The sequence below is a fragment of the Chaetodon auriga genome, chromosome 17, assembly GCF_051107435.1.
Source record: "Chaetodon auriga isolate fChaAug3 chromosome 17, fChaAug3.hap1, whole genome shotgun sequence".
NCBI classification, from domain to species: Eukaryota; Metazoa; Chordata; class Actinopteri; order Chaetodontiformes; family Chaetodontidae; genus Chaetodon; species Chaetodon auriga.
In genome coordinates this window covers 12,478,211-12,497,198 of record NC_135090.1, presented here as the reverse complement: position 1 = coordinate 12,497,198, position 18,988 = coordinate 12,478,211, and the positions used below count along the sequence as shown (strand labels likewise).

General features: G+C 40.2%; 2 protein-coding genes across 6 annotated transcripts; both read right to left on the bottom strand.

Annotated features, from left to right (window-relative positions):
* Window positions 1-321: 321 nt before the first annotated feature.
* LOC143335312 (regulation of nuclear pre-mRNA domain-containing protein 1A-like) lies at window positions 322-8,118 on the bottom strand. 4 transcript variants are annotated; one of them, XM_076754623.1, is made up of 7 exons: window positions 7,711-8,106; window positions 5,093-5,164; window positions 4,673-4,779; window positions 4,383-4,477; window positions 3,992-4,118; window positions 2,826-3,001; window positions 322-1,348 (listed from the first exon to the last, which is right to left on the bottom strand). In XM_076754623.1, exons 1-7 carry the CDS (start codon window positions 7,776-7,778, stop codon window positions 1,250-1,252), a joined length of 744 nt encoding a protein of 247 aa, XP_076610738.1. In that variant the 5' UTR covers window positions 7,779-8,106; the 3' UTR covers window positions 322-1,249. The 4 variants fall into 4 exon arrangements, with proteins under 4 accessions (XP_076610738.1, XP_076610736.1, XP_076610737.1 ...); XM_076754621.1 differs by having other exon boundaries at window positions 5,093-5,222; window positions 7,711-8,103; XM_076754622.1 differs by lacking the exon at window positions 322-1,348 and having other exon boundaries at window positions 2,313-3,001; window positions 7,711-8,118.
* A 476-nt stretch (window positions 8,119-8,594) lies between these two features.
* On the bottom strand, window positions 8,595-16,294 carry LOC143334879 (uncharacterized). Of its 2 annotated transcripts, XM_076753830.1 has the most exons (12): window positions 16,210-16,294; window positions 14,061-14,117; window positions 13,899-13,976; window positions 13,627-13,769; window positions 13,413-13,535; window positions 13,268-13,325; window positions 12,771-13,112; window positions 12,006-12,142; window positions 11,787-11,903; window positions 11,380-11,437; window positions 10,788-10,853; window positions 8,595-10,666 (listed from the first exon to the last, which is right to left on the bottom strand). In XM_076753830.1, exons 2-12 carry the CDS (start codon window positions 14,083-14,085, stop codon window positions 10,215-10,217), a joined length of 1,599 nt encoding a protein of 532 aa, XP_076609945.1. In that variant the 5' UTR covers window positions 14,086-14,117; window positions 16,210-16,294; the 3' UTR covers window positions 8,595-10,214. The 2 variants fall into 2 exon arrangements, with proteins under 2 accessions (XP_076609945.1, XP_076609944.1); XM_076753829.1 differs by lacking the exon at window positions 16,210-16,294 and having other exon boundaries at window positions 14,061-14,277.
* Between the last annotated feature and the right edge of the window lie 2,694 nt (window positions 16,295-18,988).

The window sequence follows — 18,988 nt, the reverse complement described above, 5'->3', positions numbered from 1 at the left end:
GAAGCTTATCGAAGTAATGCCACAGCGAATGCGTGCCGTAATCAAAGCTAAAGGCGGTGCAATTAAATACTATATAGTGTGTGACCCTTTTTTCTTGGTGGCGACTTTTTTGTCGGTCAGGCAGTGTATTTGACATTATTGTGTGTCTTTCGGCTACTTGTTTACATTTGACGACAGTGGAAAAATTGATTATTTGTACTTCCTGTGTGATTGTGCAGCGCCCTTGGACACCCCGCAGAAAACGTGCACATTTTGGTGGACACGCCCCCTGTTGGCCAGGACCTCACCTGCACTCAAACGTCAGAAAGGACTACAAAGATTGTACATTTTCTGTTTATTTGGTTCTAAGAAGAATTTGCTCCATATGTACAAAAACAAACAGCTCAAGTCTGGCTTTGGAACCTGGGGGCACCTATCAAGCTGTGTGAGGCATCTGCATGGCATTCAGTAGACTTTAGGAGAAATCTAGGAAGCAGTATTATACAGTAAACAAGACAATGGACCCCTTTCCATCCTAACCATTCCGCAAGCCGTGACATGGATATGACTCGTAAGCACTTACAGGTATAACTCCCATCATATTTACATGCAAATTTGAATATGTACACTGACCAATGATTCACACACCCCTCTGACAAAGAGGCTTCATGTAAATGATAATTACACATTTTGATTTGCTTTCAGGCTTCCTTCAGCTTCAGAATATGGTTTCCTAATGATTTCCCAAGTTCTCTTCAGAGTCCATCATCACACTGCATAAAACATCGATCCAGTTGAAATAACTGTGGAAATGATCTATAACAGAGAGTTCGACAGATGCATCTACAGCAAAAGTAAAACAAAGTGATGAGATAAATCATTATGAATGATCACACTAAGGGGATAGAGTCTGGTGCATTATCTTAAGTCACTATAAATACAAAAATATCACACCAGCATCACCCATGCCACTTTAAAGCTGTAAAAGTTAGATGGGCAGGGGCCAAAGCCTGAGAGGCATTATAAACCTTAATTTACAACATACCGATAACATACAGCACGAGGTGAATTCACAGACAAGGAAAAGAAGACTGTTAATAAAAGCCATGTGGATAAATAATCTGTTGAAGACAGACCGAGAACCACAGGTCACCACACAGACAGTTTCCAAACTGAGGCTTATGGCAATGTCACGGATCAAATATCTAAGAGATCTGTTGAGTTTCAGTAGCAGGAGGGGAAGGTGTCTGATCAGGAGGTGAAGCTTCAGTCAGTCTGAAGAGTTGTAGAGTCCTCCCGGAAGATTGTTCAGGCGTGAACGCAGCTCCTTGCGGACCTGGGTCACCCTCGCCAGTTTGCGTTTGTATTCCTGAAAAAGTCCACAGTGGAAAACGTCCGTCAGAGCTCAAATCACTTAGAGTCAGAATGAGTGACTGTTTGTTTGTTTGTTTGTTTTAATGACTCAGCTGCAATATTTGGGGGATTTAAATTAATGTCGCAGATATGATAACCTTGTGTTGTATTGTTCATTACATCTCAGGTTAAATACTTCCATCAAACACGGCTCATCTGAAAAATAAAACACCACGTATGTGAAAAAGGGTGTGTGAGCACGTCGCTTGCAGCCCCTTTTCCTCTGCCTTCTCTCAATGCACTGACTGTATGACAACATTTAAAAAAAAAACTTTTCCCTCAGGTTTATGACTAACTTTGTAACTCGTTTACTTTCACATTCATCTATAAAGGTCATCAAAAATAACCTTCCACCTCCAATCAATTTAAAGAATATACTAAGCAAAGGTTCAACAACTTAGCTTTATTTCACTCTTTAGATTCAATACGACTAACAAGACTGCAGAGAACTTGTTAAAATATATCCCAGTGGCCCATAAAGAAATGAGCAGCTGTGACAACTCATGTATATGCACCAATTTTTCACCCCTTAAAGATGTAGTAACATGAGGTGTCAGTCAAATGTTTCATCTTTGCTGCACGTATGTGCTTATTGTGCATGTCTGCCGAACAGCTGATGCAAGCATGTTGTGCAAGAACACATTTCCTCAGACCACAGGAAGCTTCAAAGGCTTCCACTGACATCACAAGTGTTAGCAGGTGAAATAATCCTGCTCTATACTAAGATTCATAAAATCTGCTGTCTCTTTTTGGTTTTGGTTTGGTGTATAAGAACATTATGGTTGGCCTTAATATGACCATGAGCGTGTAACTAGCATTAAATGCTGTCATTACAGATGATTACTGAAACACACTTTGTTCGATGAATGTACCACCAGGAGCTGCAAGTTACAGCAAAATAAAATCACTCACAAAATCAGTTTTACTTTTTATTTTCATTTTTTTTATTACAACAAGACTTGACGGAGTGAAGACACAAATATGAAAAGCATTATCCTCTTGGTGTCCTGTGGATAAAGGCTGGACAGTTATTAAGGATGGCTGTGAGGAAACAAGAAAGTCTGTAGTGAAGCACAAGTTTTCAACATCAATTATTCTGGTAGATACTTACCTTGCGGGAATTAAGTGCACAGTGAGTTGAGATTGAACAGAGTTAAATGACAAAGGATAAAAGAGCATGTTGTAACGGCAGCAGGCCTAACACTCAAACCGAAATCTACAGTCTGATTCAGCAACACAACAGGCACCCCAAGTATGCAACATGCTGAAATACACGGAAATAAATGTTAGTTCAAAATGTTGACAGACACTACATGTGTGAATGCACGGCTACACAGACGGATCAACACGGAAAATCGAAAATAATGACACAAAAGTGAGTCAGACACACATAAACAATCAGTGATTGAAAGAGGAAAAAGTGATTTACGCACTTCAAGTTTCTGCTCATTCTGGGCCAGGCCGTCCTTCTGACTTTGCAGGAAGATGGTTAGTGTGCGTGTGAGCTGCCTCCTGTCGTCAATCTCTGCCGCCAAGCGGCCGCTGTAGTCTGCTAGCAGCATGCAGGCCTCCTCCACCAGCCGGGAAAGCCGCTCCCCCGATTCCTTATCTACAGCACAGACACCAGAGCAGAGCGCAATGCTTAAACATAACCAGACGCTTCAACTGGAGGTCAATCGGTTGTCCATCGATACTGGTACAATGTAAACAACTACTGTACAATCACTGGTAAATCAAACATGGATTCCTCTGGTAGATGGAGACATTTCAGCCTTTTTTTTATCTTTGTAGTTTCAATGTTCTGCTCAAGGGCACCTCAGTATGTCGAGGTGAGTGTCAGGGCACTACGCTTTGCAGCCTTTTAATGGTTTAGTGGTTAAATGACATCAATGAAATGAAGATACAGTTTTCCACACAGAGAGAAGTAAAACATTTGTAAGGGTCAGTGAACAATCTTTGAATATAAAAACATCATCCACTCTACGTTACTCAGCAGTCAACTCTGATGTATCTATGTGTGCATGCGTGTGTCTGTGTGTGTGTGTGTTTGTTTGGTGTGTCTTCTCATCAGATTCCTCTCTCACCCACATCAATAACAAAGTAGCCAACATACATTAAAGGTTTAGGTATGCATTTGTTTTATTTGTTCATCCTGTAGGGGTAAGGTCCTTTTTTATGGGAACACACACAGAGCAATAAAAACAACCCCAAGTAATCAGTGCAATAGTCTGGACAATAAGCTGTGCAATAATACATGTACATAACAATCTGTAAATACGATCTGCAATTTCTTACAATTTTTTTTTTTTTTTTTTTTTTTTACAATTTCTTTCTTTTTATTTGTATTTAAATCCTCACTCTCTTGTATATACTGTTTTGTTTCTAATCTGCATTGCACTTCTTATATTAATCTTTACTAATCTTTACTGATGCTGCTGTATTCTGAAATTTCCCCTCGCGGGACAAATAAAGGAATATTGATATTGATTGATTGATGAAGAACACCTGGGTTAACACACAGGGTTCATACCTTGAGTCTTATATTTGTGTTTGTGTGTGTACATACAGTATACAACAGTCTGCCGTGTCCGTCTCCTACCTGTGATCCTATGAAGCAGCGACGTGTCTTGCACCTCAGCAGGAAGGGAAGAGATGCGCTGACGCAGCACTGAGTCGCCAGAGGCTGCATTTTCCAGCTCCTGCAAAGCTCGGATTAATTCCGCTGTCTAAGGCAGAGAAAGGATGAGCAGGGAAGGGAGGAGAGAGGAGCAAAGACGGGAGAGAGGTAAAGGAAGAAGGTACAGTAAATGAGTAGTTGGCATAAGTATGTGTCAAATATGAACAATATCAGAGAAGCAGAAGAGAAAGGAGGTGTAACAACAAATCCATCCAGAGGCAGCTGTGGTGACTGTAAATTACCTCTATGTGGTAAAAAGTATCATTGTATTAACATCCTGTATTTATGGCTACACTATTTCTGTAGGCAGCACCTGTGGGGGCTCGGCTGGGGAGCTTTGGGAAGCAAAGTCCTCATCATCTGGTTGGATCTCCTCATATGACCTCTTCTTAGTCTTCTTTTCTCCATCTAGGATGTACAAGAAAAGACAGAAAACGTCACGTTTCCGTTTCATTTGAGTTTTTGAACGCCTCATAAAAGCACTGTCAGTAAACAGTTTGTTTGAAAATGGCTGCATTCTGTCCAAACCTGTGTGGAATCAGGTGGATGCTGAGCACTGCTGAGAAGCCCGTGCAGGTGCAGCTTAGTGTTGTGTGAACTTACACAGGACTTGTGAGAGCTGATCCAGCAGGTTGTTCTCATACACAGCTCTCTCCTGCCAGATGGATAAAACTCGACCCAGCTGTTTCTTACAGCCCTCATCACCATCTCTGGACGGGAAAACACAAGACAGAACAGACATGGATGCTTTCAACAGCTTTGTGAAATTCAGCTGGTGTTCGGGCTGAACGATACAGGAAACAATGCGATTAGTTCTTCAGAGGAACTTATTCCAACGTGAACATATATATCAACATGTTTGGTAGTCCAAGTGACGTAAATCAAATATTTAGCTGCAATTCTCTTGTGCTAATCTTGACTACAAATTCTTGTATTGTACTGTACTGTGCTGCATTTTCCTTAACCATTTACCAAATTTTAGATGAGGCAGACTTACTAATGATTTGTAATATAAAGTCTGACCTGTAAACATGTTTGAATGCATCAACGATGACCGGTGCAAAGTCCTGGGTGAATTCTGGTCCTTTCTTCTTGCTGTTTTGAATGACATCGTTGGCCAAGTAAAGGAAGGTCAGCTTGCGTGATACCTGAGCTGCATGCATTCAAATGTACATAGACATAACAGTGAGGCACTTGGTTAGGATTTACAAGACTGAACTTTAAGCACCTCAGTGAGTTTCAGTGCACAAAGGGTGTGTTTTGATTTATGGAGAGCACATCATCAATTGACATAAAAAAAAACTACAAGATGATCACAGTGTGAAAGCAAACCCATGTCTTTCCCACCAAGCCAGACCAGTTTAGATTAAAAATGGTACAGACAGCTATCAATCATATCTAAGAACAAAATCTAGCCACTAACATTTAGTCAAACCCTCGTTCATTCAGGATTTTATTTCACATGTAATATTCGCACTGCTTGGGTTTTATCCACCAACATGTATTTCATGGCACAGTCACATCACACATGCACATGTGTCTTTGCTGTTTTTGACAGGTCACACTCAACACTGAGCTAAACATAAAGCTCCAGAGAAATGTGCTATCTCTATCCCTGCTGCTGTTAACATTGCACACTCCCTTTCAGTCCTCAGGCAAGCTCCTAAAATACAACATCCACTTGAGATATCATTAGGTTGTTGACTAGCTCCCTAAGGAAAGGCGTGCCACTATTAAGATAAGATAAGATAAGATAATCCTTTATTAGTCCCACAGTGGGGAAATTTCCAGTATTACAGCAGCAAAGTGGACAGCGAAAAATAGAGGGATTAGCTACAACTACAGCAATAACTGATCTATACAACATGCTTTTTAAAAGTAATTCCAATAAATATCCACATCAGCTCAGTTATACACTTACACTAGAACTAGGGAATATATTTCACTGCTATGACTCAAGGTGGTTAAGTTTTCTTACAGTAATCAATGGCAGGTTAGAGATCTATACCTTCCATCTGACATGCTTTGAATGGCTACAAATCCATAGGCCAGTCCTCACATTACACAATCACACAGCAATGTTTAACACTTTCGGGATTCCTTTCGGCAGTGACCCTTTTAAATAGTGTCACATGTGATGTTTTAGAGATTATTACGAACACACAGTGACAATGAGCCAAAAATCAAATTGTATATTGAATGTCAAATTGATATTGGAAATAACGGCTCACGATGTGTTTAGTAGTCAATATGTTGTTGTCAACATAGCATATTTTAAACTTAGATCAGGCTTGAGAAATCACTTTTGGTCTAGTTCAAGTTTTCTGTCATCCCAGAGGAAATTCACGCCCATCCCAGGAGCTTCAAACAACAGTAACTAGAGTATCGAACTAGCATGAATAGCACTGGCCAACTGATCACATTTGAGGTTAAGCTGTTGATCATCCTGACCCAGGACTGCCTGACCCACCCGTTTTAGGTGTTGAATGTTCATTATGAGAGGAAACAACATTGACAGTATCTTCTTTCATGTCTGTAAAGCAAACATTGTAACAGACAGCTATTAGAGGTTACTGAACAGCATTATCATTCACTTGAAGTCGTGTCCACCTGGTCAGTATTCACTGCTTTTTAACTCTGTTTTTGGTCTCCACCAACTCCTGAGGGAAATAAGTGGCTCTTTTGCAGCTAAGGCTCCACTGTGTTCACCAGCTAGTTGCAACTAGCTAACAGTGTCTGTCTTGTGTTTGGTGCTTAAAATGTAGTGTTAAGTGGGGTTTTAGAGCTTTTTCATTGAAAACAGATGCCTCCTGCGCTTGAAAAGAACACTATGAGAGTATTCAGAATGAAACCACAGGCCTGACAGTTTATCAATGAGCTGAAATTCGCTATGCGGCTCAGCCAAGCCGAGCGGAGCTGCAGTCGTAATTCCCTGTACAAACAACCCCCTTTCACATCGTACATTTATTTTCACGCTGTCATTTTGTGATTATGAATTATTAGCAAATTATTAAAGCTGCATTGATCAATTCCTTGGCCACCGGGGGGCAGTAGAGCAAGCTGTAAACACAACATTAATATGTTATCACCTATTAGAGTGTTATGGCAAGCATGTTAACCAACACTTTGCATACTTACACATCTCACAGATGTGGAGCAACATTAGCATTCATTATTGTTGTTGTTGTTGTTGTTGTTGTCGTTGTTGTTATTCTGGCCTCCTGAATAGCACTTTAGGACATACTAGGACGGCCTCATATCAGGGCTGAACTATTGGGAGACTACCATTATCTTGTTTACGAAGGATACCATTATGTAGCACACATTGTGAGACCCCAGCGTCAATTTCCAGACTAACTTTATTAGTCTTAACATGGCTAACACAGACACAGACTAACGTAGGACGGCGTAGATAACGTGGTTTCCGTGTTAGCCAACGCTGATGAGTCAAACCTTTACAGCTGTATTGTTCCAAAGTTGTCCGGCGTCAGCTAACAACTTTAACGTTAACTAAATTACATTGAAATTCACAGTAACACTGCAGACAGCTCCTGCAGCCAGAGGCTAAACTTGTTTGAGACTTCAACAATCGTGTTAGCGGTCTGTATTATGGGGAACTAGCTAGCTCATGTCAACCTTACCTTTTCTCAGTTCGTTGAACCAAACATTGACAATGGTCCTCGAGTGTTTTCTGTGGTGAATGAGCCATAGCGACAACGTCTGCACACTTTGCTGTGAGTTGCTAAGCTCGGATAATTTCTTTTCTAAAGCCGCCTCAGAGAAAGCTGACATCTTGAAAAGAGAGAATACGAGACGCTGGGAGAAGCAGCTTTAACGTCTCTCCCACATGTGTTGTCTACAAGTCAGACAGTCACTACAGGAGTTTTAGCCATTTAAAGAAAATGTAGTACGCTAACCTTTCCTACACAAAGACTGGTTGTTTATGCTAACTTGCTACGGCCGTCCTCTCACTCGTGTTGAAAGCGTAGCTGCCTTGCTAGCTTAGCTTGAGGCAAGCAGCAGCAGCCTGTGAGAGGTGTTTACGTTCCGTACGGCAGCTATGTTGTGTTCATGTCAGAAGGAATTTACAGATTTGATTAGAAAAATCCACCTGGCACTTATCTATGACTAAGCATTACCTCTGATATATCAGATATTTCAAGTAGATTATAGTCATTTTGAGGTTTATCCGAACATTTAACATTAATTGTGCGCAACCAAATAAACCACGCGGTCTCTGAAAAAGTTAACGAAATAGTTTTAGCAGTGTTTGCGTTCAATGTAGGACTATGGCTCTGCAGTCACGTTACATCATTCTAGTCACTCCGCATTTGTGGTTATCCTTCATGTCTGAGGACGAAACGTTTAAAATCAAGAGCTTGTTTATCTGTCTTCATCTTTAATTTCCCCTCTGATGTAATGCAATAAACAATAACTCATGCACTCAGCAAATTTAGGGAATTAGGGTTCAACCACCAAAATGTGGGGAAAAAAAAAACAAAAAAAAAAAAAAAACTACTAGACTTTTACAAAACTCCTTTAATGTGCACCACAGCATTAGTCATTTGCATTGTCACACCAGCTGCTAACTTTCATATACAACATACATGAATATGTTACCTATCTTGAATGATAAATACATCACTTGCATCATTTCCCAGGTCTTGTTTATAGCAACACCAATATCCCCGCTGAGTGGTGCTTTCAGTGGGTTGACGTTGGTAATTAATGCTGCTAAGTTGACCTCATGATAATGAAGTGGTATTATTTTGTTCATGGTCTTGTTTATGATGGCATCAGTGGAGGATTACAAGATTTGGACGCTGACGCTGCTGTAGCATACAGTCATCACAGTAACCAGTGGTGGAAAAAGTTCTCAGATTCTTACGTAAGCAAAATAACATTATCACAGTGTAAAAATGCACTGTTAAAAGTAAAAGCCCTGCAATCAAAATTTGGTTAGAGCAAAAGTATGTAAAAAGTGTCCTTTCAGTGTTACATTAAGGAACTGGAAGTACAGTATATGAGTACAAGTACTTCAAATTGTACTTCAGTACAGTACTTTACTTAGTTACTTTCCACCAATGTCAGCAAGTGACCTGAATTTAAGGAACCTGACAATGTCACTTTACACTGAAACCAAACTCCAATACTCAAAAACAAAAGAACATTATACTGTGTACAATTTCTCCAAATGACAAAGAAATCAGTATTTGATCTCATATCATTCTATTATACAGCATAAACATACAATCTTCAATGGTGCACGAAATCAGCAAAAGAGGTCAAAATCATGCAAGTAACTGAGCTGTGCCTTATTTACCCTCAAAAGTACAGAAAACCTGCTCATAATGAATTTTGAAGTGTCTTCTTTGGAGTTATTCAAGCACAGCTACGTAACATAATTGTCCAAAAGAAACATACAATGTAGGTGTTAGTAGTTGAACATATTTAGTGAATGTGAAGTGATTTGAATTTCTGTTGTTGCTCTGAACCAACACAAGCTATAAAAATCAAGCCCATTTAAGTTTCATGCTCCAAAATCTCACCAGGAGTTGTTTCTTCTAAACTTCAATTCATCAAACCTGACAAACAACGACCCTGACATTAAGATTAGTGTGGGCTCCATAACACAGAGGGACAAGGAAATAATTACTCAGGGTTCGTTATAGTCTAGATATCATAGTTGAGGTCAGACATCACTCCATGGCTCACTTGGATGGCTTGATGAGCCGTAGGTTGCGTCACATAACTATGTGGAGCTGTGTGGACGTTGGTGAACTCTATGTATGTTTGCCATTGTCTCTGTTCACTCTGATGAAGCTGTACTCTAGGCTCTGGTGCAATGTCACCACTGTGAGCAAGGCACTCACCAAATTGAGGACGCATGTTCATCCAGGCAGCATATAGATGAGGAGCCAAATCGCCATACAAACCATGCTGCCCCATAGTGCCTGTTGGGGAGCCTGCATGATCTTTTGCCATGTACTGATCTTGGGGTTGTTGTTGGCAATCATACTGAGCAGCGCCTGAACTCATCTCCTGTCTCTCTTCTCTTGTCACATCCACTCCTATTCCAGCTTTACTCTGTGACGTTAAATTGTACCACTGCCCAGTGCAACCCTCCTCACGTCCACAGTAAGAGTTATAGGAAGCCCAGTCCTGAGTGTGGGACACCGCACGTGCCATTTTGCCAACCATCTTCCCATTCAGGCTGGCTGAAGTACTCACTGCCACTGAAATAACCACCCACCTCTTGATAATGACTGACAAAGTTTCTTTGTGGTCCCATGCATTGGCCAGCATCTGCCTCTTCAGTGTAGAAGTCCTGCTGAAGTTCTGAGGTTGCGCTCATTGAGGTGTGTTCTGCGTGGTTAGCTGAAAATGATCCAGTGTCAAAGTCCAATGACACAGGGAGGTTGTCCAGACTGAAAGGCGTCCTCTCCAGCAGCACTGAATGCTTGGTAATAGGCAGGTTTACCTTGAACACAGTATTACTCACTTTCTTCATCTTCCTCTTTGTCTGCATCCTTTTTGGCTGTGCTACGGCACACTTTCCTGGCAGGCCTTGATTTGAAGTCTTGTTCACATTCGGCCCTTAAAGAAAAAGTGTTAAGTGGATCCATAGAGCTTGAAAAACATGTAATTACAAAAATATTGAATTACTGAAAGAAAAAACATGTTTTGGACTCAAGTGAACTGCTCTAAAGACACACACCTTTGATAGCCAATTTGCTCTTTTGGGTGCTTGTACACATTGATTCATTACACAGCATCTTTATACCTGGAAAAGAAGAAAATGAAAAATGCATTGAGTGAAAGAATAAGTAAGGAGTTAAAAAAAAAACAAAAAACATGTTTGAATGCAGGAAAAGAAACACTTAAAAAGGGCTGAATAATACAGCAACTGACGATAAAAGATACATTTTCCCCAGCCCTTTCACATCCCAAAATACTCACTCCCATTACTATAAAAAGTGGTTGAAAAAGTTTCTACTTTGCTCCATTGCGGATGCTGTGGTCACCTCCGACTTGTAGTGGTTACTGCATGCTTTTTTTTTCCCCAGCAACCTTTAAAGCCTGGAGGGAGTCGTGTTTCAAACTTGAGACCTTGTGGAGCAACATTTTTATGCTCAGTGTCAAGTATTATACTATTCTTCATCTTCTTCCCTTCGTGAAATGATACCTCAGGCATGTGAGAGTTAATTAAGTATTATACTTAGATCACAAATGGCTCCTCAAAAGTAAAGATTTGGAGCTAAAGAGGTGAATGGTTTAGGGCCAAATGACAAAAAAGTGCATGTACTTACACCAGTGGTAACTTTTGCTGGTCAGCAGGATACAGAGTGATTCTGGTGCTTTTACCACCTGGAAACATTTCGATGGACAGATGAGTACGAGTGAACGCGAGACGGTTTTGTTAACATAAAGAGTCATTTGAGACTCTTCAAGTCCTGAAGAATTCTCATCTTCAGGACTTGATTGACACACTGTTAGATCAAGTCCTGTCCAGGTGGTTGGTCTTTCTGACTGTGTGCTAAACTGGTTTAAAACCCGCAGTAAAGGGAGAAAGTTTAACGTCAGTCTTGGAGATCATGTGTCTGAGGGTTAGGGTTAGCTGCAATTCCTGTATGAAAGGTGCTACACAAATTAAGTGTTGTTATTATTATTATTTTACACTTACCATAAGCCAGAATAATAAAAGTAATCATCATACCTTCATCTCTCCTCTGCCCTCGTCATGCTCCACTTTCTTGGCCAGTGATTGGAGAAGCTGATAGTTGTCAGTAATATCTGCCATCGATACCTCCATCTGCTCCGGACGAGTTTCCATCTACACACAGATGTATTAGATAACTCAAAAATAAAACCCTGCATGTTCTCTACAGCCTTCAGCATGGTAAAGGATTCAATCATAAATCCACAACGAACTGACCAAGTAGTTCACAAGATGGGAGGAGCCAGTTAGGTGATCAATGATGTCCTTTTGGTTGGATCTGACGCGGCAGCAGTGACATAAGAAACAGTATGTGTGGCCATCTTCACTTTTACACTCAACCACACGGAAGAGACCTGTTGCAAACATATATAAGCAGCATTTTTTAAGCAACAGTTTGACTTTAGAAAAGATAACCAATACCACTCTCACAACTATACAGTAAATATGTAGCTGGAGCCAGTAGCTGGTTAGCATAGCTTAGCACAAACACTGGAAACTGAGGGAAACATGCTGTATGGTTCTATCCAAAGGGAACAATATCCACCTCCAGGCATCTCTTAAGCAAACAAAATAACATGTCTGTTTAATGCATACAAAGCTCCAAGTGTACGATATTCGACATTTTACGGGGGTCAAGTGGCACATTAGTCTTTGACTGGGAAGTTTCAGATTCCAGTAGGGATATAAGCTAAGCTAAACAAAGATAAGCTAACCAGCTGCAGGCTCAAGCTACATATTTACCAAAGAGACATGAGGTGGTATCAATCTTGTCATTCAAAAAAAACCAAAACATTTTTCCCAATTATTTTGTTTTTTCATTTGATTTTAGTATTTTCTAAACATCTTCAACAGTCAATATGAGCAGAAATGTCTTATCCTACAACCTACTGAAGATATGTGCTTTTCAGTTATGCTGACAAAAGTTTAAGGTATTTTCTGTAGTTCTACTACCTGCTGCTGCTATTCTTTGTTTGTGCTTACCAATAAGAGGCGTGGTTCCTGTGTAGCCATCAAGAAAACTGTTGTTCTCTGACAGGTCAGAGAATGGTGACATCTGAGTATTGTCAGACAGCGACGAATACGTGTTGTTAAACCAGTCTTCTGACTTGACAGAAGGAGTCACAGTTGACTGTATCAGTGATGGGGGCTTGTTTGTCCCTGCTGAGGTCTTGAAGGATTTCTTCGACTGTCTCCATTTGTTCTGAGCAAGCACTACAATCCTCTGCGATTGGATGGGACAGTGCTCGAGCTGCACAGATACTTTCCCTGAATCGCTCTCAGGTTCACCCTGCCCATCTCTTAAGAGATTTATCAGGATTACAGCTGAAGTGTGTGAGACAGAAAGAGACCCATATGGAGTTAAAAATGGACATGTAACATTTGAAATGTGGAATAATGACACAAAAACACTAGGGGTGAAAGGGTAGACACAGTAAACTGTGAGAAACACTGCTCTAAACAAGTGAATAGTCACTGACCATCATTCTCACTGCATGTAGCCATCCTCTGGTAGACAGCATCTTCAATCTCAAACAACTTCATATGAACATGCAAAAAGATATGAGTACATGTATCCAAAACACTCCACTTTTTCCAAAGACATACACAGTCCAAATAATATACCTGGACATCTCCTGGTCCCTCTTTTCCCTCAAGCATCGTGGCTAACTCCATCAGTGGCCAGGCCAGCTTCGATAGGTCAGAGTTCTCCTTCCATTCAGGCACTAAATGGGGGTGCCAAGCTTTCTGTCAAGCAAAACACACCACATGTTAATAAACTACAATCTAAGGCAGCAGACAAACTTAGCATCATGGCGACTTCTACAGTACTACTTACAATGTAGTTGTATCTGTGGAGACTTCCCATAATGTGGTTCCGTATGTCAGCTTTACTAAGTCGACACACACACACCTCACACAGGTACAACGCTTCTCGGTTGTGTGTACCCGTCGTCACACATTCCATAATATTGCCCAGGCCTGAATGTACATAAAATACTTAAATTATTTATTTTGATACACATACACACACACACACACACACACACACACACACACACACACAACACTGTCAACATATATCCAAAATAGGGATTCGTTGCTACAGACCAATAATGGGTTGCAGTCTGCTCTTGTTGTTCAGATACACCTTCAGGGAGTTGAAAAGCTGGCTTTTGGCAGAAACTCCTACAGAGAGTGCATCAGACAAACACACTTACAGAAAAATGGTGTAAGTACAGTAGCCCACATGTAGAGAGTGAGGAAAAATACCTTTTTGTGCCTCAATGGGCTGCATGCTGCAGTTGTAGGATCACCACCTGCGTACAACTGAAGTGAACAGTGAATGTTGAAGAAAACGTGTATGTCTGGCCAATCTTCACTTGTGATGAATAAAAGAACTCTCTCAGACCAAGTTGCATATAGACAAAATAGAACAGAGTTATTTTGACAGGCAAATCTGTTATCAGAGAAGATCTTAGTGCAGCATGTATGATACACTTAAAACTTCCAAGTAATCCACATTGTCTTCAGTTTATACATCCTATAGCTTTGTATAACATGTCATAGGAGATGTCTGAGTAGGTCAGATCCAGTGATCCAGATAGGACCAGTTTGCACATGTGTTACAGGGAACAGAGCACATTTTCAAGTGTTAGGGAATTAGGTCATTAAACCTCTGTGTTTAATGTTTGCACTCGTTAATATGGAAAGGGACACAAACCTTCTTCAGATCAGAAGGATTTTATTTAGTATCAATACAGTGATCGTCTATTTCCAGGTCAAAAGGACACTATCTGACAATGACTTAAGTGAAAGGTATTATTTATTTGGCACAATAATGAGAATGGATATGAATAATGAATGATAGGGGTTATATGATGTCCAACAAACAACTGAATGAAGAAGCTATAGCAGGATAATAAAATGAATGAGTTTGGCGATAGTGAGACGTACTTTTGAAGAGAACGAGGACGTGAATGCTTATGAGAATTACGATCATAGTTTTGTCATTTTACAAGCTAGAAACACGGGGAAAACATTGCTACCATACAAATTATGAGTTTAGTGCTGAATCAAACATATAGTTTGCATTATCCTGATGAGGTAGAAAAGAAAGCACACAGACACACAGCACAGTTTGCTCCAGGAATGTCTGATTTACAACTTGTCGGTGTTATGCGGCTCTTGAGACCTATTAACAGTCAATCCTGACGGTTTTAACGCCTTTATCTGGTGTGGAGCTGGAAGAAAGGATTAGCATCTCCATGAAAACACTTAAACAGATAGGTAACACTTTGTAGTTGAAATGTCTCTTCTCCCCAGCTGTCCTGAAGGAATGTGGGGGGTTTGATGAAGGTCTTTTCTTCTCCTACACAAGGCCCTTCTTATCATGACTACTGGATAGTGTGCAGCAGCTATTACACAAAGTTGCATATGAGTGAATGTCATTGTGACCCCTTTGTTTTATCTGATGACAACACTGCAGAAATTGTTCATATTATCATCCTGAATGTTTCTTGATCATAGCATGTAAGTTTGCTTATCCAGTTCTTTGACTAATTTAAACTACTACTCTAAATGGTCAAACAAAAAAATCAGGGTCCAAATAATACCCTGTAAACAATTTTACTACCACACAGTACTTGTATTTGGACTCCTTGTTTTCCTCACATTTATCTAAAAAGACCACAAGCTCTAGAATCTAGATTAAACTGTAACCAGCAGATGGCGCTGCAGTATCGTCCACTGTTCAGACAGGACACAAGCGTCTCCCCACAATGAAGTTGTCAAAATGATTTTTAAAGATTTTACATTTAAACTTTTATACATTAATTAAACCCTGAGACAACATTTAACAATAAACCGAGGATTTAATTACCGTGGCTTTCTGCCACTGTTTCAGTGTGCCTGCATGCACTGACCATAACTTCATTGGCTTATTGGTAACCCCCAGCCCAGAGTCTGGCTTGTTCCTTTAGACGCGAGCAATTCATACATGCATCGTACATATATCGTGTGTTTTCCATCTCCAAAACAATTTTGACTAAAGATTCAACTTGTGTCACAGAATGACACAAAAAAGCTCATTTCAAATGTTAACAGAGGAACACAGACAGAGAGCATTTAACGTCAGTCACTGCAGTTGGATTTAACGTTACACACGGCTCGTTCTCTTCCAACCTGTTCAGACCTCGACACGAAATGGGTTCATTAATCCCACCTGCCGTTACACTTCCATTAACGAAGGGTGTAGCGAAACAATGATATAAACAAGACATTATTAGCTAACAAACGTCAGCCTATGTGCTTCCCCGTCAAGCTGAAAACAGAAGTGTTAACTTTTTCAGTTTTTTAACAGCCAACTAACGGTTGAATTAAAAAAAAAAAAAAAAAAAACACAAAAAAACGATTAACTTACCGTTACAGAGTTAGTGTCCGCTTCTATGTTGTTGTTGTCGGTGTAAACGACCCAACTTTGAAAGTGCTACGCTGAAAATCGGAGATGCTGACACACAAATCCGAAAAGTTCAGCGTCTTCATCCACTGTCTGCCAGAGGACACTGAAGTAGGCAGGGTCACTACGTCACTGCGTAGCACGTGAACGCACGCTGGGGGCGCACTTGAAAGCTCGCGACGCAGGTAGCGTAGCAACGCATGGACGACTTTTGCCGAAGTATCAGGCCATCATGACCTGAACATTCACTGGATATGTGGTGTACTGGAGCCGAGGCCCCAAGCCACATGGACCAAAAATCAAAGTTTCAGCTGTGTTCAACTGTTCAGAGAAGTCTTCTTGATGGTGTGCATACGATGACCACCGGAAGAGTTCGGACTTGGAATGGTCTGTGTGTCTCTGGTTTCATACACCATCAGGTAATCTCTTGGCAGCTGATCTCTTTTGGTTTTCTCCCCACTTTCCCAGATTGATGCTTTGTCATCCTTCGGTCATGCTCTTTTTTCTTTTCTCACTTCCCCCCTACAGATTACACCATTTATTCTTAGCCGTTGCTCATGACATTTTTTAAAAAGAATAATAAAAGAATAATAAAGAATAATATTTTCTTTAAGTGCACTTCAGGGTTACATTAAGATTGAGGTGAGGTTACATGGACAATCAGTTCATTGATAGGCATAGTAAAACACATGATTATGAGTTATAAAAGAATACATAAATATGCTGAATGTGCTCCCTTAGTTTCACATAGTGCTCAGCATATGACCAGTGTATAAGACTTTCACATGACATTTCTTCATTTTTATTACGGATTTGCCAGAAAAATTATACTACACTCTCAGAACAGTTGCTAATTGATTTTTGGTAATTGACTGACTATGTAGTATAATTTTTCCCTAAAAGAAATGTGATGATTTAAGAAAAGCTGTACTTGATGGTGATCAATGGCTTTATTAGTGAACATGAAGCTGTAGTAAACATGTTAGAGGTCATAAACAGATCGACCCCAGAAAGTATCACGGTCAACACACCTGCCAAGGGCCTTCAGAGACATGGCTCAAGCACGGGCGTCTTTGTGGCTAGCTCTTTGGGTAAACAGGTTCATCCTAGTAGTCTCATATGGCCTACTGGCTACCAGTGACCTTTAGTGTGTATTCTCTTAGCCTCATACTTTCTCATACCTCATAATCATGTGTGATTGCTGATAGATGAAGTGTTCTTAGAAACTTACCATTATTTTACGGATGAAGAACATGTTCTTATAATCTTGCTATGATCTGATATAATCTTAAAATACACTCACTGTTATGATCTTATAACATTATATTATGCATGCACCATTAAAGATTGTGTTTACTAATCTTTTTAAAAAAGAAACAAACAATTAATTAAGAAGTAATGGTGTAATTTAGAACAAATCTTGAAAAAAATTGTGCCCTGAGGCTGAACGGTTACTAGGTCAACACCAACTAAAAATAGGAGGAGACTGTTAAGGCAAGTCAACTGGCCAATGATAACCTAATGGTGTAAAAGATGCAGACTTTAGAAAGAAAGAGGAGATCCCAGAGGCGGGAACAGACCCTTACCAAACTGGATATAAGACAGAACATTGATCAGTGTAACTCCTTCCGGTTTGAACTTTGTGCATATCTGAATTATTCTCCTTATTGCCGGCAATAAAGTCTTTTTTGCTCTTCAGAATCCTGTCTCCAGCTGATGATTTTTGGACTCTGTCAAGAAGATTTTTCCTTGAACAATTGGTCACTGTTGAATTTTGACTTTTGGTCCTTTGTGGCTTGAAACTTCACTTTCCTTATACTACAACAACTACTGACATAATAGTGTAGAGTAGCATAAAATACTACTACTCAAGTATACTTCAGGCTCCTCAAATTTCTGCTCAAGTGTTAGAGTAAATGTACTGGATTTGATTCCGCCACTGTCATTATATGATCAACCAGTGTTGGAGAAACGTATGATCATAAAGGAATGTTTGAATGTGACTCGTAAGAATAACACGGTAGTTTATCTGAGGGTTTCAGAGTCCTTCACACTTGGTATGTTTTATTGTTGTGGATGATAAGATGGGAGGTCACAGACTCCCTTGTTGGTACAGAAGGATAAACAACGTTGGCCCTCGTTCCCTGCTTGTTTTTGACCTCCGGGTGATGGCGTATCTGGGATCACCTTGGTTGCCCTATAAAGACATGTGTTCTGCTGAGACGTTTAAATTTTGTCTAGATGACTGTTCCCATTCGTACACGCTGTAGGAATTAGATAATTTAATAATTAATAATTTAGGGCGCAATTCATTGTGCCTGAGGGGGTTTATGGTATAACTTAAACCCTAAAAAAGGATCAGAGAAATCCTCAAATGGTCATTGCTTTTAGGGAGGCATGATTTACCAAGAGGAGCTCTATGTGACAACCAGTTGACCTGTTGTTGCCGGACAGTATAAAAGTCAAGACATTGTGGAGATCTGGAGTGAACACTCTACATGAGTCTTCCCTCCATGCTGCGTGTATTAAAGAGACCTGATTCATCACACCGAGGTTGTAATTCTTCAGAGAATTAGCAACTCTCAACGATCAACAAGGAGAAATTCCCTTCCAACGCTATGCCAAAAACCTCTCTGATCAGATATGTTTCGTATTAAACTTACACATTCAAGCTTTCCTGTGATTACAACTGAGATTAAGGGCTGTAAAGTAATGATGAGGTCATCTATTTCCAAAATTTTCA